At 40.7% G+C, this 21117-nt stretch overlaps 2 protein-coding genes across 2 annotated transcripts; one reads left to right on the plus strand and one right to left on the minus strand.

The window, feature by feature from the left end:
• Window positions 1-107: 107 nt before the first annotated feature.
• LOC143617573 (protein trichome birefringence-like 34) lies at window positions 108-4882 on the minus strand. Its single transcript, XM_077090087.1, has 5 exons — window positions 4318-4882; window positions 3746-3926; window positions 3069-3265; window positions 1763-1921; window positions 108-474 (listed from the first exon to the last, which is right to left on the minus strand). Exons 1-5 carry the CDS (start codon window positions 4677-4679, stop codon window positions 129-131), a joined length of 1245 nt encoding a protein of 414 aa, XP_076946202.1. The 5' UTR covers window positions 4680-4882; the 3' UTR covers window positions 108-128.
• A 4172-nt stretch (window positions 4883-9054) lies between these two features.
• LOC143617574 (protein trichome birefringence-like 34) lies at window positions 9055-12396 on the plus strand. The gene is made up of 5 exons (XM_077090088.1): window positions 9055-9466; window positions 9960-10116; window positions 10473-10669; window positions 10764-10928; window positions 11792-12396. The coding sequence occupies exons 1-5, from the start codon at window positions 9090-9092 to the stop codon at window positions 12132-12134; spliced, it is 1239 nt and encodes a 412-aa protein (XP_076946203.1). The 5' UTR covers window positions 9055-9089; the 3' UTR covers window positions 12135-12396.
• Window positions 12397-21117: the final 8721 nt, after the last annotated feature.

Here is a 21117-nt window from a genome sequence, read left to right on the forward strand (position 1 = left end):
AATAACTAGTTATATATATTTGAAGTTTAAGAACTACATGCATGTGTAAACCCATTGGTAGATGATAAATTCACATCTAAATTAGACAACTCTTTTGACAATTTGACAACAATATTCAATATTTTTCATTATTGAAAAATATAAGCATACAAAAGCTCGTTCCACACATCAGGCACACCAGGAAGACACCAATGTATACAATCTGAATAAATACTTGGGTTTGATAACTGTTCTTCACTGAGTGTGTCCCATTGCTTCCTATAAATTGATGGATGCCCATCTTTTCTATAGTCAGAAAGTTGAGTTATATTGATGATTTCAACTTTCAAACCTCTTGTTTTCAGTTCATCAATGGTGTTTTCTACTATCCTCATCATTTTAGGATCTGTTCCACTGCCTGTGTATCCCTCTTTAGTAATCATGTCAGTCTCACTATAACAATTTTGGTCATTGGATGCACCCCACTCTCTCGCCCTATAATCAAGATGACATAGAAAATGATATATTTTGATTATGGTGGAGATGAATCAGAAAATAAACATTACACTTATATTATCTTATTTTCTTTAAGTTGGAAGTTTAGTGACTAGTTTTATTTTACGTGTTCTAATAAGATATAGTATTTTGCAAATATAAATCGTTTTCATGTATGGATAACTATAGCTAAAAAAGAATAAATAATATTGAGAACTAGACCAAGATTCAACTTAAAGCTGGTTTGAATCCCCCAAGTTAAAGTAACGCCCTTTAAGACTTTTAAGTACAATTCGGGCCCAAACATATTTTGATTAGGGCCAGGTTCGAGCTTTATTTCAAGTCATAAGTTATATGAATATCTGATGGCATAACAAGTGTTTTCTTTCATTAAAGATCGAGTATTCAAATCTCATAGTTGGCGAGTTAGATGAATTCAGAATGGAATATTATTTGTTCAACACACACACATCTTTAGGAAGGTTAGACATATCAAGGAATTTCTTTTACATTTTTGTAAATATTTGAACTCATAACCTTTCGTGGGAGGCATACAACATGAGTTAACCATCAGACCACTAAGTTATGATTCGGAAAGTTATATTTAACTTTCTTTTCAATTCTTCCAACGTATTTTCTATACTTATTATCAAGGAAAGTATGTGTATTTCTTTGTTTGAATATTTGCGAAAATAAACAATTTTTTAAGAAAATGTTATACATCACTTATCAATAGCCTAAATTTTAACATTTATATAACTAACCATCCGGCATAGCCGTTTCTGAAAATCCTAAAAAAAATTTGGATCAAAAGGGAAATATTTTGGGTCTTAAGTAAAAGAGTCTTTTTGTTGGGTTAAACAATTAAATTTTTAAAGGAGCTTAATTGGTTATAATTTGAGTTGTCTAATTTTTTAACAAATTAGGCTTAATTGGGTTTAATAATTAAAATTACATATTTTTTATAAAATTATATATAATTTTTATTTGAAAAAACCGAGTCTAGAGGTGTGATCGGGCTAGAGACCGTCGACCACCTTGCCTTCCTATAAAAGCCAGCCATGCCATCTAGTTCTTGTAAAATCCGTATGGTCTATGTTATTCAAATCACTCCCCTTATTTATTAGTAGGGGTAGATACATTTCAGAATTCAGTATTATGTTGAGATTCGTAAGAACGGTATAATCACATGTAAAAAAACTTTAAGAAAAAGGAAAAAAGAAAATGGTTTAAAAAGGATGCTAAAATCCTAAAACTTAAAACAAAAATGAATAAATTAAGGATGTACCTTTCATGAGTAGGTGACATGCTAATGAAGAATAACGAAGTCTTGGTTCGATTAACATGAATCTCTAACCAATCCGACCATGTTTTGAGGGCCAATTCGTAGCTTCGAAGCATCTCTACTTCTTTATATATCCCGTTTTTATCTTCAAACGAACCCCACCTAATAATCATCATTTAATTCAACATCTAATTAGTCATTTTAATCTTTCTTTAAGCTACATAACAATTAATTGTAATTAATAGACAACTTGATTATAATAGATTTTTCTCCGACCACAAAGACTTTAATGTACAACCATTTGACATAATAACCTTTCTAGCCGCTTGTATTACAATTTTTTTAGTCACCTATGGTAATTTAACCCTCATCATGTAGAAATATACCATTTGATATAATAATGTTATTATTAACAAAACAATTCAAAGATAAGCGGTGTTTGAGTGTCTTCGGGCTCCTCGGGCTCAAGATTTCTTAAGTGTTCTCCCTATTGAAGGATTGGGCCAACGTATGTCGGCTTTGGAGTACCGGGCCATCCTGAAGTATCGGTTAATGATCCCTTTGTTTCCGGTAGATGAACCGTGCCCGGTTTGCCGTATGGTTTGTTTGGATTCTTTTGGCGAGCATGCGGTTCACTGCAAAGAGTTGCCTGGTTTAAGTACAGGCATGATTTGGTGAGGGATGTTCTATGCGATGTTCTTAAACGAGCCGGAATTTCGGCTAAAAAGGAAGCCCCCGTAAACTTTCTTACGGATCCTCAAGAAGGAAGATCTACATTACGACCGGCCGATATACTTGTTTTTGGGTGGGTAGGGGGAAAACACGCTTGTGTCGACCTCACAGGAGTGTCCCCTCTTGTTGGGATTAGGGACACTGGATTTGTAGCAGGCCAGGCAGCATTGAAGGCGGCATCGGGCAAGGTTGCTAAACACGAGAGAGCTTGTTTGGAGAATCAACACGTGTTTATCCCCTTTGCCTTTGACACTTTTGGTTTCTTAGCTCCGGATGCCGTGGACCTTTTGAATAGGGTTCAGAAAGTTGTGTATAGTAACGTATCAGCCCATAAGAATCAAAACTTTGTTTTTAGTCGGATTGGGTTTGCTATCCAAAAGGGGGTTGCGGCGCAGCTTGTTGCCCGCTTACCTGCCACTTCATTGTAAATCGTTTGAATGTTTCTATGAAATATAAAAGGATCTTTTTAAAGATAAAAAACAAATAAAATAATAATAACCATGCTAGATAATAAACTCCGCTACATTATGTTCAAACGTTTGATAAAGTTATACAAGTTTCAAAATTATGGACTTACAATACTTTAATATGGGGTTGTCTCCACCAAAGATAGGAATTGAAGACTAGTATATCGGCATCAGTCCAAACCCTACCATGCTTTTCAATGGACTGTGATTTAACTATTCTTTCGGGTAACTTATGGTTCACTGGGTCGTCTGAGTTAGACTCGACCAACAATGGTGCCCAATAAAACTCGATTGACGCATTGTATCCCTACATTTTGTCACATACAGAGATTGAAGCCTTTTACAATATAAGAAAGGTTCATTAAGTTAAATCGATGTTATATGAATTGAAAAATAAAGAAATACCCATAATAAAATTTATAAAAAGTAAGTTGGCTATGTTTTATAACATATGTATTATAATATATATAATATTATATATAATTGATTTTATTTTAGCTTACCAATACCAAAGTTTAGTATTTTTTTTTTTCAATTTGTTTCTTTTTCAAATTTTGGCAATCAATTTCAATTTTTTATTTTCTATTTATTTTTCTAACTTATTTATGATCAAATTTAAATGGTCGCAACTTTGTGTCCCTTTATGACCGGGTTGGTAGCTAATGTTGCGACTGATGTATTTCGGTTGCAACTCATACGCTAAATTTGCAATTGCTTTTAGTTGTAAATACTCAGTTTTCTAGTAGTGTTATTTTTCTTTTGCCCAGTAAGGTTTTTAATTACTTACGCGAGCTTTGAAGGCGATTAAATTGGAACCATTAACGTAGCTCAAGTATTTCATTCTTGGGTCATGAATGGATGATTCTAAAAGACAAACCATTGAAACCCATTGACCTCTATTTAAGGAATCTCCTACAAACACCATCCTCTTGTTCCTTAGCCTCTCCAACAATCTTGTTGCATTGAACCTAACATGATAACAAATCAAAGAACAGGTAACTCAAGTAAAGACATGATTTTTGGTTTATCAAGTGGTTTAGGTTTCGCTAGACACTTTTTTCTCAGGAAACAATTATGCCAGTTCGCTGCCCTTACAAGCGAACTATACAATTTCTAACAAATTTTTTTTAGAGTTTTACTCATTGTTTATAGTTTTTCACCGAACTCTATGTAGTTCACTTGCCACCCAAGTGAAGTTGTTGAGTTCGCTTGTAGGGGTACCGAACTGCCAAGAAGTATATAAACATTCTGAAATCGCTTCTAGAAAAGCGTACTTAGTTGAATCCTAAACCACGTAATAACTCTAAAAAATGATGTTATAAGACATATTGGAGGAGTGTGTATGAGAAATAGTGATACCTTGGGAGGTCACAATCTTGAGGTTGCCACCTCCATTGTTGATAGCTCAAATCCTCTCTTCCAAACTTGTTGCATGCCAATTGATCCGACATGAACTTGCATTCCTTCTCTTTGTAAAGAGGGTAGGACTTGTTATCATGCACCCATTTCCCAGAAAACAAATTACATTCAAACGATGAATCCCCGGAAAATGTAAGATCTACTTTCGCTGGAATCATGTTAAGGGTGACAAACTCGCGGCCCATGTAAACTGCTGCGACGAAAAACACAGCAAAGAGAAGTGAAACAAAAAACGGTACGATACTAAATTTCTTAGATGATCCCCATGTTATGGGTACCAAATGTTGGTTTCTTGTCACCATTAAATTAGTAAACCCGTGCGTTTAGAGAATGTGATTTTTTGATGCAATTTCTAAACTTCTATGTTGAGTTTTCTCCCTTATTTATGTTTAACATAGTTGGTACGAAATGATGTATATTGATGGGTTAGGAGTAGTGGCCAAGTAAGGATACTCTCTGTCAAAAGAATTATAATCACCTATACATTTAATATTGGATTAATTCATTGTAGTTTTTCTTAAAAGGAAAATGTGGACTAAACTTTTTTAGAAAAATAGGTATAAAAAAAACACAGCTTAATTTAAGCTTCAAAGATGCCTAAGTATTGAGGTTACAAATTAAGGGTATTTAAGTTTGTATAAGGTAATGTGCTTAGCTCCAAAGGTGCCAGAGTATCAGCGTATAAGTTACAAAAGTGTAAGCGTATAATTTCAGGGTTGGATCATGTGGCAGTGTGCTTAGGTTCCAAAGGTGTCTAACTGTCTAAGTATTATATCGGACTATCGGCTACAAATGTACCTAAGCATATTACAAAGTTGTATGAGGCAATGTGCTTAATCTCTAGCGCTGCCTAAAGGGATAAAGTTTTTAAGTGTACTCTTATTAGTTGTTCCTATTTTTAAAGACTTTTCTTTGCTTAGTTTTGTAAAAAATTTAGTTGACTTGACTATTATGATAGACTTCCCTTTAGCTTTGAAGGCATAAAAATATATTCATTTCTAGAGAGATTAATTATTTGTTGAACAATGAACACATATCCTTAAAAGTTACATCTAAAGTTAATCTAATTCGCACCGTGCAGGACACGAACCCTCATTATTTTGTGACAATAAACACCCGATGCTATCAGGCCAAAAGACCATCCACTTCTAAGAATATTATTGGTATTCATTTGTTAAACAACGTTAAGCTACAGTTTGTGATTAAAAAAACAATCTCCGTCGGGTTGTAAGACTTAGAACAATAAAAAAACAATTGTTTGATTGAAGTTGATTTTGGGTTTTTCATTCTAATCCCAGATAATGAGCCCTACTAAATTTGATGATATTAAGCTAAAACTAGAACATAATTAACATTCCACTTGGAAAATGTTTTGGTATCCCCACTTGCTTAAAGCTATCATGATGACAAATTCTTTTAGTATATGATGTAAGTTAAAGTTAAATGGTGGTGGTGTGTGGGCTGGCAGAGGGGATGGTTTGGTTGGTGCCGTTGGCAGTTGGCAGTTGGTGACATGTCTAAAGAGCATTCGTTAGCTTCAAGTCTGTCTCACCCCTATCCTGGCATATATTATATAATCCCACTAAAAAATATAAAAGAAAGAAAAAGCCACAAAGTTTTGTATTATCCAAACAAAATACAAAGTTTTGTATTACACATTTTAACAATGGTTTCATGAACCATTAAGGGGGGTTTTGGGTGAGCTTCTAAAACTTCCTTATTTGCTTTTCGAAAACGTATTTGGCAAATCAACTCTAAAACCTTCAAATTGGAGTTTTTTAAAATTGTTTTTGTTTTACAAAAGGCAAATAATCAAATAGGCAAGTTTTATAAGATCGCCCAACCACCCCCCCCCCCCCCCCCCTAAAACGTGTCTTTTTAGTGGATCAAGCACTTTCTACATTTGATCGATTCAGAGGTGGTCTCTACCAAACACCCCCTTAGACAGTTTATGTTTGCATGAGCTAGAGTTTAGTCATTTCTGTATATAGTGTGTTAGAGAGTTTGTTCAGAGTATCAATCTTGGAACATATATAGATATATGGTAGCAATATTGTATTTTTTTCTGAGTTTATTGCTCATAAATATAAATACCTTACAAGTTTTTATATGGCCAATCCGAGCTATGATGGCTTAATTACCGTCGGATTTTTCATCCGCTACACAATTCCGAGAGTGCAAGCTCCTCATCTTCTTGATTTCTGCCTCGTTCTTCTTTATTTCAAATTAGTCTGAAAGAAAACAAAAACATGTAGGCCTTTGCTCAGTTGAAGGCTTGTTTTTCACCTTCCATCACTTATATCATTTCAATTACAAACACAACCTCTAAATTATGGTTTATTATTGAAAATATCATCATCTAGCCATCATGAATGTCACACCCCATATTCGAACCTTTTTTTTCCCTTTTACATTAATAACAATTGTTAGGTATGAGCAAATTAACCGTCATAACCGTTAATCAATATAACCGAATCAATTTTAACCAATAACCAACATAACCTATAGCCGGCTTAACTCACTCATCACTTCCTCAATTCTCTTTCCCCATCCCTGGTACGAATCAAATTATCACTATATTTATTCCTTTTTCGACTTCTTTTTTCAAGTGTAGGATAATCCTAATGGGTTGCGGGTTTTTTTCCTACCAATTGGGGCCATGAGAATTAATAATATCTCAGGAAAAATTGCTAAAATAAGCTGTGGATGCACTTCTTGATAATGAAATTTGCAGACAGCCAATGACAGATGATTTTAATAGAATTTACAAGTCGCTTTCAAATGTAATTGAAGGAAAATAAGAAAGAGTGAATAATATCCTGATGTACGGTCTCCTGGTTAGCCTCATAAATGTATAAAATATTACTATATCATATATTCAAAGGAAAGAAATGAATCTGGATATAATGAGAAGACGTTTAAATCTTACACAATTAACGAAAACGAGAATACTGATTTTGGAACCTACCCGTCTATTTGTAAAATGATAATCTCGGACCTATGAATGGCGATATTTCCAAAACTGACAAACAATAAAAGGAAGACAAAGGCTTCATTTAAATTGATCAAAGGGGTAAATTGAAGTCAATTTTAAGTTGGGTCGAATTAATAAATGGGTAGGGCTCCATGGCTTCAATTAATTTCATTCAAGATCTGGTGATATAATGCAAGGTCTTCCTAAAGTGACACACGTGTTAGAAGTGTGTTCGATTGATTCAATATCAATGAATCTTGAAAAGAGATTTTGTTGGTTATGTCAAATGCCAATGAGAGCAAGTAATAATGTCAACTATAGATCTCTCCATGTTAATGCTAATATTTGCCTGGTGTTAGTTATATCGCTTTTCCATGTTATTCTTGGCCCAATATCCAAATTCATATATATATACACACACACACATATATATATATATATATATATATATATATATATATATATTGCTATGTTTATAAATGGAAATGGCTTGAAAAAAGTAGACGCTATCAAATTTCTAGTATAGTTTATAAATCATGTTTTTGCTATTCAGGAGAAAAAGTACACAACTTTTAGGCGTAATTACATTCTTTAGTCACGGTTAACCTATCCATAACCGGTTTGTTATAACCTTCAAAACCGATTAACCAAAACTGTCATAACATGACCGGTTAATATTATGGTTATCTATTAACTGAGATATAAGTTATGGTTATGCGTTTGACCCAAAACCGCACCAAACCGTTGACCAAGAATATAAAATATTTGCACTCAAAATGATAAACCTACATCAGTAGTCATCACGTGAGTGATGCCCAATTTTGGCATGAAAGGATATTCAGTATCTCATATTCTGATTGGAGGTTTGTATAGTACCGGATTCAAAGCAACCTGTTCCATTGCTTAACGCTCAATGCACTGAGAAAACAAATCACTTGATCTGTAACATTAATAGTTTACGTATTATAATAAGTTAATGACAATAATAATAATAATGAAACGTGCATCATGTTATGAATGATTTGTGTCCAGAAATTCATGAGCGTGACTTGGCAGAAGTGGTCCCAAATGAGCCAAAAAGGAGCAATCAAGTGAGAAAATTGTCTGCCAGATTAAGGGGTAGAGATACTGTACGCTAATGCCTTAACGTACGAGAGGTAAGCGAGACGTTCAAAGGCAAAAACATATAACGCTCAGAAAACGCTCACAAAAACTTAAACGCTCAGCCAAAAACCTAAAACGCTCAGAAAACGCTCAAAAGACGGTCTTCGTGAAAAAAGTAAAAATTTGATCGATTAACGATCCAAACTTGTTTTTTTCGGTTAACCAATGATTAATTGGATATGTATTGACGATTCCGATGTTGGGATGTGAGTTCATGGATCGATTCGTGAAAAAAAGGATTCACGTACGTTAAGAATTAATGTATTGGATCTTTTCACCCATATTAAGGGACAAAAATAATAAGGTCATGAGAGGGTAGACAAAAATAAATATTGTTATTGGTTGTTTTCTTTTTCCATATTAGTTTCCTTTTTCTCATCTCCTTCTTTGAGATAAGTTATCAATAAAGTATAATTTCCTTGGCTGCAAATTTACTCTATTTGTAACTTAAATTTCTAGTTACTACATTACACATCACTAAACACGTGATTTGAACTCACAGTGAGCTTCTTAGTTACTTATTTAACGTACAACGATAATGAACACTAAAGGCGATTAATCAACTTGCCTAATTATGGGGAAGACTAATAGTTCAATCGGATTGTGTGACATGCATATCATGATCCATTGTAGCGTACTCGTCTTCTTCCTTGGAGGATTAGCAACTATGAGCTATTACAAAAACAATAAACTTGAAGTTGCTGGTCAAAACATTACTCTTACTCTTACAAATGCTACTACAAATACACAAGTTTCTGATCAACCGACAGGAACCGGCACATGCGATTTGTTCTCCGGCAAATGGGTTTATGATAACAAGAGTCATTACCCGTTGTATAAAGAAAACGAGTGCCCTTATCTCGAAGATACTTTTGCTTGCCAAACTTATGGCAGAAAGGATTCCAAGTATCTTCAATGGAGATGGCAACCCCATGGCTGCGACTTCCCTAGGTCTCCTTCCCTCCCTTTATTAATTATCTGTGCTATATATGTATATATGTGTGTGTGTGTACGTTAATACATCAATATGTGAACCATATATAATATTATAAATTTTTGTATAATTTAGAAATACATGTGTTGGCTTGGTCTTTTAGCAAGCTAACTTGAGCTTTTAGCGAGCTGAGTCCAAGGTCACCCTGACTTGGTTCGTTTACAACCCTAACATGTTTCATATTTCAAACTTGATGAGAAATTCTTTCAAAAACAGACTTTTAATTGGACCGACTTGATAAGAAAAACAAGACATCAAATACTCAAATTGCATAATTACTTGGGCTACGAGTAAAATTACAGAGGTCATTACAAGTGTACGGAAAAGGTCACAACGAGCCAAATCAAGTGACAAACATGCTCGGTGTTTCTTTGGCCATTATCAATATTACTTATTGTTTTACAATCGATAAACCCTAATTGCAATTTTGCTAAACAATTGTGGGTGTAGGTTTAATGTGACAGCAATAGTAGAGAGATTAAGGGGTAAAAGACTATTGTTTGTGGGTGATTCGTTAAACAGAAATCAATGGAATTCCATGGTTTGCATGCTCCATTCATCAATCCCAGGGGTCAAGAAGACAAGTGGATACACTTTCAGAGCCATTGTAAGTTCTACATTTTCATTACAAAGGGTGCTCAAATCTTTTAACATTACTAGGATGACCACTTTTGTACCATGTAGTTAGAGAGATAATTTGTGGCCGTTCATTTATGACCGATTTTGCGACAACTCATTTAGCGGCCGCTTTTATGATGACTCTTTTAGCTCAAATTAGAAATCAAATTTCTAAACACTTAATTTTCAACTAATTTTGTTTCGGTCACAAATTTTGGGAATACGGATTTGATCGCTAATCCATTCCTTAATGTTGTAGCCCATTTTTAAGCAAATTTCAAACACTATTGTTTATTTTTGTAGTAGTATCATGCAAGTAACACCAGGTTAAAATTAATAATACAGGAGTACAATATCTCAATTGATTTCTTCTGGGCTCCAATGCTAGTCGAATCTAATGGCGATAGTCCAAAGAACCATAGCGTTAAGTATAGAATTGTTGGAATCAAAGCCATTGAAGAACATGCTAAACATTGGGTTAATTCAGATATACTCATCTTTAACTCCTATCATTGGTGGAGATTAGTACAAGTGAAGCTCATGTAAGTTCAAAAGTAAAGTAGTGTTAGATGTTTGCTTCAATATTTAGCAAATTCACAAGTTAATTAATTAGGTTGTTATTTGTTGACTTGCTAGAAAGAGTGGTGGATTGATGGGTGACCCTAACCAAGAGTATGAAGAAGTTGATAGTCTTCACGCCTACAAGATGAGTCTCGAAACATGGTCTGATTGGGTACGTACCAATATCGATCATTCGAAAACGAAATTGTTCTTCATGGGTGCTACAGCAACTCATTCTAGGTAAGAAACAACAATTGTCCGCAAACAACAAAGTTACTTGTAGGTGGTTTAATTAGAAAATTAATGTATATGTGTTTATTGGATATTTTTGAAAGTTGTTTGGTTTCCAGTTTAGTGTAGCGAACTCACCATAGATACCCTTGCCAAATCTGATAATTAATGTAGCGAACTCAAGATATGTGAATATTGAATTTTTTTTCTATTTTCTTTTACAATAGTTTATTTAATATATATAATTTAATATTTCTCTAATAAGTTATAATAATATAAAATGTAAGGAAAAATCAAATTATAAATTTAGTGAATTACTAAAGAGAAACAAAATAAATGTTTACATATCCTGAATCTGCTTCTTCAATAAGCAAATCATCTTCTAAACCTGATTAAGTTGGAATAATCTTCAAAATAAGCAAGTGGACATCAAGAAACTTCAAAATAAGGAAGGAGCCTATTTTCTAGCGTGTAGGCGACCATGGTACTTGGGTCGGCTTCAAAGGAGCTTATATTCCAACGTCTTGGCCTTATCGTTTTGTTTAGTCGATCTACTGATCTATAACCTATGTGTGACCCATGTTACTTCAATTTATGGTGGTGCTAAGTCACTATTTATGAGATTAAGTGTTAGGCTTAATGGTGTCTAGTGGAGCCTAAAGGGGACATGCATCACTTTCATATGTCTAGTTTTGAAATCTTGAATTCAGATGTCTATTTTAAAGTTTTCGATGGTTAACTTGCCTATTAGAAGACTTTCCATATTAGCTTTCTAAACCCTCTTAAACGAATACTTACTTTTGTGACAATTAGAGTAAAAAGTTGGACAATAAATCTAGGATAACATAGTAATATGCTTCTTGGTTTTGTAGTGCTGAAGAATGGGGAGGCATGAATCGGAACTGCTATGGAGAGACGGAACCTGTGATGGACGACAAATTTTTGGGAAGTGGAATCGACTTGAAAATGTTGAGTATATTAGAGTCATCGTTGAGCAAATTGAATGCCACGGGGGTGAATGTACAGATGATAAACATAACCCAACTAACACAATGCAGAAAAGATGCACACACTACAATTTACAGGAAACATTGGCATCTCTTAACCGATGAACAAAAAAAGAACCCCCAACTTGATTCAGACTGTTCGCACTGGTGTGTTCCTGGGGTTCCCGATATTTGGAATGAACTTCTATTGGCTTATATTTTGCGCTAGCAACCAAGCAACAAGTACATTTTCTATTGGCTTATAGTATTGGAGTAATTCACGTGTTCTGCGTACATGGGCCGTTGTCAGTTTCATGAATACACACAATTATTTACTTTGTGCTTAGTTGTTTCTAGTTATGTTTTTAAGTCAATTACAATAATTTATGCTTTAGATAATGGTCATGTATTAGTAGTAATGGTGTTTATGTGTATTTGTATTTATTTTTTATCGTCTGTACGTCATGTATCTCGATCTCTTGTAGTCTTTTGGTATTGAATGAAATTAGTTGTTATGTTCTGCCATTTATGTGTGTAGTTGTGCACTGTGTTCGAAAATCTTTTGTAAAATATTGTGTGTGAGTATGTTTTCTAATCCAACTTCTTGTATCAAACCCCGGGTGAAGTGTTGAGTTATTCCAATGTCGAAAAATCAAGCATGTCGCCTAATCCCATTTTAATCTTTATTGGGAAGAATATGAGTTTTATAACGTCATACACATTAAAACACTCCTCATGTTGCAGAATCAATGGGAGTCGGTTTTTACTAGGTATAATGAGACTAATGGTTATCGCACACTGAAGAGGTAGGTCCCAGCAGAGCCCAGTTGGACCCGCAAGACTCACCTTAAACAGGGACATCTGCGCAGAGACCAACTGGATCCGCAGGACCAACCATGCTCAGAGACGTGACGTCCTTACGCGCAGTACGCAAGCTGGTCCCGCAGGAAATGCCTCCCAATGGTGAAGGACTCCGCCTGTCCCCGCAGCCTCGGATACAAGCCATTAGGGAAGGCCACCCGCGCAGCATGGCTACACGCACAAGGCACTTAGCTCTCGATCATTCAGTGTCACCTGAAGGAATGAGCCAAGCCGGGAGCAATCCCGCACAGAGGCGGGAGGGGGAATACTCCCGCCCAAATAAGCCAGTCTGTATACTGAAGGACCTTTTACTGTACCTGACGAGGTATGGGCGAAAGATCTGATCAGAGATACGACAGCTCACTGATACAGTATGGCGAGCAACATGCTCCTGTACTGTATCACTATTAGCCGCTGCCTACTCACCAACTACTGTCATACCACGTGCGTAGCCGGCAGTTGGTGGAAAGGGAATAGTATACAGCAGGCCTGGTCACTATCAGCCGCTGCCTACCCACCAACTACCGGCAGGGCACGTGCATAGGCTACTGTTGATGAACAGGAACACTGTTGCAGCCGGCCATACCTCCTTGGAAACCTACCTTCGGCTATAAATACCCCAAATGGTATGATCGTCTAAACACATTACATTATCACATTATCATCATAATATACCTGATATCTGCTCTAGCAATCTCTTAATATACTTTTATATTTAAAGAGCAATCTAGTCTGATTCTCACGCCGGAGGGTGGTCACAAGGAGGAACCCCCCCCCTTCTCAGTGACGAGCTCACGGTGTCTGTTTTGCAGGTTATCAGAAGAACCATCTTCCAAGGGTCTAACCCCTCGTGGGAAACAGCTACCCAACCCCCAGGTTACCAGTAATCTGTCGTGGGTCCGGTTAGTGTTTCTTCATTGGCGCCATCCGTGCATAAAGCTAGAACTACAATTTTCTCCAGTTTTTTCAAACTTTTACAAAGATGGTTAGAGAAATTCCGGTAACCACAACCCCAGCTACTAGGGGGAATACCGGCAACACAGTTTTTACGAACACTACCCCGGCTACCGAAGCCGGGGCAAGTGAAGTAAATTTTACGAACACTACCCCACTTACCAAAGCTGGGGCAAGTGCAGTAAATGATCGCCTACTGGGATCCACCGATACCCAGTTTGAAAAACGAAGACTCCCCCGCCAGACTCTCGATGAAGTTAAGGCATGGGCGGAGGCACGACAAAAGGAATTCCAGGCTGAGTTGGACGAACGCTTGCGTTCCGTGCAACAGGCCGACGAATTCGAATACTGGGAGGATGACTCGGAGGAATCCGACTCCGACGCGAACCATCGCCATAGGGCAAAAGGGAAGCGTAAGGAAACGGAATCCCAACCGAAAAGGCATTTTGGACAAGCCTTCAAACCAAAAAGCACAGGTGGAAGTCCACGAGACTTCTCTAAAACGTTCAGACCAAACGTTGCAAATGCAGGAACGTCCAAATTTGCAAGGGACATTGCTGAAGCAATCGCCCCAAAGAGTGCCAAACAAATGCCTAACATAGGCACATATGACGGTATATCTGATCCAGACGATCATTTGAACAGGTTCATAGCGGGGGGCAACCGTCAGCAATTGGACGGAACCCACGTGGTGTTACATGTTCCAAATGACGCTGGTGGGGGGCTGCTAGAGCTTGGTTTGATCGCCTACCGGTCAACCACATCTACGACTGGGCAGACTTCCAGCAGAAGTTTAGCCAAGACTTCAGCCAGCAACGGAAGTATACCGAGGAGCAATGGACAATCCTCAAATGCATACGAGAGGAAGATGAATCTCTGCCAAACTTCATCACTCGCTTCAACTCAAAGAAGCTAAGTTTGGGCAATATCAGCGAAGATCTTGTTCGCGCCGCCTTTATCCAGGGCGCACATGACCCAGAGCTCATCCGCACCCTAACGGGTAAAGATGGCATGCCATCCACATGGGATGGCATCATGACAGCAGCAAAACGCTATGCGGAAACAGAGAAGCAACTGGGTAGAGATCTCCCACAGAGCACAAACCTCTACACTCAGAAGACGAGAGAAGACAACGTCCTCACCGCCAGACTAAATAAAAAGCGAAAGCAAGGCATTTGGCAGTCAAGGGTAAACTTTGACACCTCATCCGGCTTGCAACATCGAGTGGGCGGAAGGGATAATGTACAGTCGCACCGGAACTCCAGATGGACGCCACTCACCAAAAGCGTCACTGAGATATTCGCCACTGAAGAGCTCCCATGGCCAAAGCCTCCAATAATCCGACATCGTCACGATGCTGATCGGAGCAAATACTGTAACTTCCACAAGACAAAAGGCCACAACACTGAAGAATGCATAGACGTAAAGGACATGGTCGAAGCATTTGTCAGAGATGGGACGCTCGCGCACCTCGTGGCACAATAAAGGCTGAGCAGGCGGGTGCGTGTAGAACCCCAGCTGGGGAAAACACGAATCAAAATTCCAGCTTCAATATCGAGACTATATGCTGCGTAAAGAACGAGATCCCGAACCAGGTGCGTATCGGCTCGATGGCACTCCCATCCCAACATCATGGAAGGGAGCTCATTTACACAATTTGCATGTAATCAATTCCAATTTGTAAAGAAAAGGCCAAGAGCCACTTCTAATGGAAATGATTCTCTTTAACACCGAAGCTGATGATTTTACATTTATACTTTTCTGAACTAATATGCCGGTTTTCACCGCATAATTACGTCGTCATTGCATGGGAAGGCGGTCCTACCCGCACGAACCCAGCAACGTGACAAACCTTCACGCAGGTCAGTTGAAGGGGAAAAAGTTCAGCACCCAAAAATGAAAGTGCCGGTCTATCCGCATGAATCATTAAGGAAACTGAATAATAACCTATCAACAACCGCGCGTCGAACGGTTAAACTATCCAACACTGGTGACGGCATTCACATTACGTGAAGCCGTTGCGTGGGAAGGCGGTCTTACCCGCACGAACCCAATAACGTGGCAAACCTTCACGCAGGTCAGTTGAAGGAGAAGAGTTCAATTATCCCATTAAATGAAAGTGCCGGTCTATCCGCATGAATCATGAAAGGAAAATGAACACTAACCTATCGACAACCGCGCGTCGAATGGTTCAAAACAAAATTCTTAAAAAGGATGAGGAAAACCTACACGCAGGTCAGATAAGGGTAAAGTTTTGCCATCCTGCTAAGTGCAAGTGACGGTTCTACCCGCACAATCACGAAAAAGGAAGCAAAACTTCCTGCTATCAACCACGTTCAAAGGTTAACTTATCCTCAAAAGGATGAGGAAAACCTACACGCAGGTCAGATAAGGGTAAAGTTTTGCCATCCTGCTAAGTGCAAGTGACGGTTCTACCCGCACAATCACGAAAGAGGAAGCAAAACTTCCTGTTATCCACGTTCAAAGGTTAACTTATCCTCAAAAGGTGAGGAAAACCTACACGCAGGTCAGATATAGGTTTAAAGTTAAAGCCATCCTACTAAGTGCAAGTGACGGTTCTACCCGCACAATCACGAAGGAGGAAGCGAAACTTTAACCCATTATCAACCACGTTCAAAGGTTCTTATTCTAAACACTTGGAAAATTGCTAATTTAAACTAAGTATGCAAGTCATAAGTTTATAAAGCAAGGAACCCAAAGAAGGAAATAACAATCTTATACGCAAAAAGATTAATATTTCAAGAATATATTACAAGAATGGCCGGGTAACTACCCGCCTAAAAGAATAAAACTATACAAGTCTATCTTAGCAATGGGAAGGGATCTTCAGGATCAAGCTTCAGGGCCGCTTCCACTTGGACCCGCTCCGTCAGAAGAACGGGGTGGTTCGAGGAACGCTTTGAGGACAGCTAACCCATCATCAGCAGCAGCTACTTCGTCCACCTTCTCCACCACTGGATGCGGGAAGGCGGCGTATCGGTTCAATGCTTGGTCATAAATGGCTTCGGTATCCACATCGAACAAAGGGAAGTTGGAAGGCGGGACGCCTTTCTCAACAAACCCTAGACCAAGCAGGAAGCCGGCCTTTTCCCCATCCTCATGAGAAGCGTTGAGGGCTGCGGTCATAGCATCATCGTAAGAGGTCTCTGAAAAGACCCGACGCACAACCTACAAAGAAAAAATACAAGTATTAGAACCTTTTCTTACAAAAGAAAAGCGAGAAGATAAAGCTAAACATACCTGAGGCAACGCTTCTCGAAGAAGCCATTGGAGGGCAGCTTGAGCTTCGTTATGGGCGCGTTCGGCTTCGCTCTTGTTAAGGTTGGCAAGTAAAACTTCCTTTGCGGCAGCCTCTTCGACGCCCTTAAGTTTCCGCTCGGTGTGGTCAAGCACCCCCCTCTGGTCCAGGATTTCCTGGAGTTTTTTGGCATCTTCCATTGCCAAGGCATCATGAGCGCGTTGGAGAGCCTCTAATTTGGCCTTGAGCTCCTCATTCTCCACACGCAAAGGCTCAGCAACGGCTTCAGCCTTGGCAGCCCTCTCGGTTGCGTTTCGCGCAGTCTCCCTGGCCAGCCGAAGCTGTTCATTCACAGCTTGGGCAGCCTTGGAGCGGGCCTCGAGTCGCGCCTGAACTTCAACCTCGAGGGCCTTGAAGGCCTTCTCCTTGTCGGCGGCAGCTGCCGCCAGCTGTTGGTTCTCCTCCCGGAGAGCACGCGCCTCAGATATGTCCTTGGCGCGAGCTGCTTTCAACTTGTCGTTTTCACGACAAAGCAACTCGACGCGCGGCTGCATCCGGGCCTGGAGAACCCGAAGCTCATTAGTTAGCCTACCCTCCTGGTAGCTAACCATGGCTTCCCCCAACGCACCCGGAGGAGCAGCGTGGCGAGCCCAGTCCACGCACTCCACAGGTGTGCGAAGGGTTGTTCCTCGGCGTATGTTCCATCGAGGAACATACACTTCATTGGAATCCGACACTGCAAAAGAAACAAAAGCAGTAAGGAAAAGATGATAGAAAACATAAGGGAAAAAGAAAGGAACCCTACGCACCTGTAGGGTCAATGACAGGCCGATAGCCGCCAAACCCATCACCTGAACCTAAAGGAAATCCATCCAACAGGTCAGGCAGACGGGAAGGTGGCAAAGATCGGCGGGAAGCCCTGCGCGTACCTGATGGTCCGGCCATCGGTGCCGGTGGCGCGGGCATGGTGGCAGCCGCCGTGGTCGCCGTTGTGGTCGCCGCCGTGGTCGCCGCCTTGTAAGCAGCAGCAGTAACCGCCGGCTCTGTGAAGGATACTGTAAAAATAGCACTCACAGCCGGCGGTGACGTCATCTCTGCCGGAACAGTTGGCTCAAAGGAATGAGCAACTGGACCAGCGGATGCAGGCGCAGGCGCCTGGGTCGACGCCTCAGGAAGGCTGACCGAGCCTACCGTCATTGGCGGGGAGATACTCCCCTGCGCTTCACCCCGGAATGCGTCAACACCCACGCCTGCACAAAGAAGAAAGTGTTAGATAAATTTATAGTGATAAATCTGCAAAGACAAACTATGATTGTACTTACGGGTTTTCTTGACCCTGAACGTACGGACGGGCGGGGAGGAACCCGATGGAGCCGGCCTCTTGGTACCGGTCACCGTCGTCTTCGTTGGTTCTCCGGAGGTAACGGTCGTAGCCTCCGGAGCAGTGGTCTTCTCACCACCGGGCTTCCCCGCCACCTCTTCACTATCTGACTCCGAGTCAGATAGAACCACTGGATCAGCTGTGGAGGCCTTCTCCTTCCCCTTCACGCCGGCAGCAGCCTTCTTCTTCCGCACAAGGGGGAGGACCATCTGCGGATTCCTCAGAAGACAGGATGTAAGGATTTCCAGCAACGGGTACAGCATTGAGGGGTTCAGGATAGAATATCTCCTTACCTGGCCGCCGGTGGCTCAGGATCTCTTGGCCCGGCGGATAGACCTCCACAAACCTATCCGCCGTTTGCTCCAGGATGGGCAACACATTGTCGTCCAGAGCACGAGTGCCCACCCGCACGGGACTGTCAGCTTCCCGCGGGAACAGGAGCGACTCCAAATTATTCCCCTCTGAAAGAAAAAAGAAACAGTTAGAAAATTAACTAATATCAGCAAGAAAGACAAGACATACCATAAGGAATAGAGTTCAAACCGTATTCAAGAAGGATGGGAAACCGGGACGCATCCTTCCATACCCGGCTCATCCCCAGCAGCACCATCCCGGACTCCGCAAACCGGTAAACCGGAGATTGGACCCGGGATATCTTCGCGAACCATTCCGCCTCCTGGTAGCTGGAAGCGTGAAGGCTCGGAAGCGCTTGACCTTCTTGAACTTCATAGCAATGGGGATGGCGCGGGCAGAGATGTAGAAGAACTCCCGCTTCCACGATCGGAGACTGCGCTCGGTCACGCAGATCTTCAAACCCTTAATACGGGTTGTCAGGGTGTACCAGCCCTGGACGCACCTCCAAGTATAAAAGGTCATCAGGCGGTCCACGTAGGGCTCAATACCCAGAATCCGACACACCCACTCGAAGTGCCGGACCTTGGCAATCGCCATCGGATGCACCTCGGTCAGGTGCACCCCGTGCCTCTCCAGGACACGGTACACAAACTTTGTCAATGGGAACCTAAGGTTCCCATAAACAAAGAATGCAGCATATACCCCGATCTTGCCACTGGGGGCATCGTACACAGTCTGGTGGGATTCAGGAAACTCAGGCTCGAGAGAGTCGAGCATGAACTTCCTGACGATGTACTGGTACTGATCGACAGGTAGAGCACACTGGCACTCGCCAGCAGTACTCATATCGTCGGCTACAGCTTCAGCATCATGAGAAGACATTTTTTGAAAGAAGAGTGATTTCGGGAAAATGCTTGCCTGAAAAAGGGGAGTATTTGCCGGAAATCACTAAGAAGAAGAGAGGTGAAAGTATGGATTCAAAGAGGCCTCTCTCCCTTTATATACTAATCGCAATTAATGCGGTGAATTTAATGCGGAGGAGAGAGAAATCAACGATGCAATGAAACTATGACACGTGGCAAAAAGCAAGCTGGCAACAGCTGTTGACAGGACGCGTGCCAGTAATTTCGCGGCCACGCGCCCGAAAAATCGCGCCCACGCGCCTGAAAAAGCGACTGGAATGACCATGTTCTGTCACGTCACCATAACTTCCTGCACGTCCTGACAGTCAGAAGAAACCGTCGCACGACGTTTCAGAGGTTTGGACTGTTCTTATCTTTTCACCAACTCTTCGAATTTCAAAATTCAAAATTCGAAAATATTAAAAAGCGGGAAAGTACCCCTTACCTTGGCAAACAAGTAACCATAAGCCGGGTGCGGGTACAGTGTAAAGGCAAAACCCTTCACATACCTAGCACCCGCAGGGAACTGAAGCCAAGTAAACCTTGGTGAACAAGTAACCGTAAGACGGATGCGGGTACAGTGTAAAGGCAAAACCCTTCACATACCAAGCACCCGCAGGGAACTGAAGCCAAGTAAACCTTGGTGAACAAGTAACCGTAAGACGGATGCGGGTACAGTGTTAAGGCAAAACCCTTCACATACCTAGCACCCGCAGGGAATTGAAGCCAAGTACCTTGGCAAACAAGTAACCGTAAGACGGCCGCGGGTACAGTGTTAAGGCAAAACCCTTCACATACCTAGCACCCGCAGGGAATTGAAGCCAAGTATTCCTCGGCAACCAAGTAACTACAAGACGGGTGCGGGTACAGTGTAAAGGCAAAACCCTCCACATACCTAGCACCCGCAGGGAATTGACGCCAGGAATACCTTGGAAGTAAAGTAACCGTAAGACGAGCGCAGGTACAGTGTCAAGGCAAAACCCTTCACATACCAAGCGCTCCGCTGGGAATTGAAACCAAGAAGGATCTTCTGGGCAATGCTTGCGGAAACGGAAATAACATCCCCGCATAGCGGGAACGTCGAGAACTACGTTGTTGGAAGTTCAATGATGGAATTGATGGTTTTAACATAATTGATCACTATGTTCAAAACTACCAAAACCTCATGGAAAATACATACAACTGGGACTCAATGCTCCTGACTTGCGAGGAGGTTACAGACCTACCCGCATCATACCCAAAGACCAAGCAGAAAACTCGGGCATTTCTGCAAGTGACAAGGACTTCCGCGGAAATAATCCCCATGGAAAACCTTACAAAACCCTTTTCAAAACCCTTTGCTCAAGTCCAAAAGTTCACCTCACTTTATTAAACACTCATGAGAAGAACATTGGACTGGGGGGACTTGAAGAGGTAGGTCCCAGCAGAGCCCAGTTGGACCCGCAAGACTCACCTTAAACAGGGACATCTGCGCAGAGACCAACTGGATCCGCAGGACCAA

This window comes from Bidens hawaiensis, unplaced genomic scaffold, assembly GCF_021521415.1.
Source record: "Bidens hawaiensis isolate Kalapana, Puna unplaced genomic scaffold, B.hawaiensis_p1.1 tig00055696_1, whole genome shotgun sequence".
Taxonomy (NCBI): Eukaryota; Viridiplantae; Streptophyta; class Magnoliopsida; order Asterales; family Asteraceae; genus Bidens; species Bidens hawaiensis.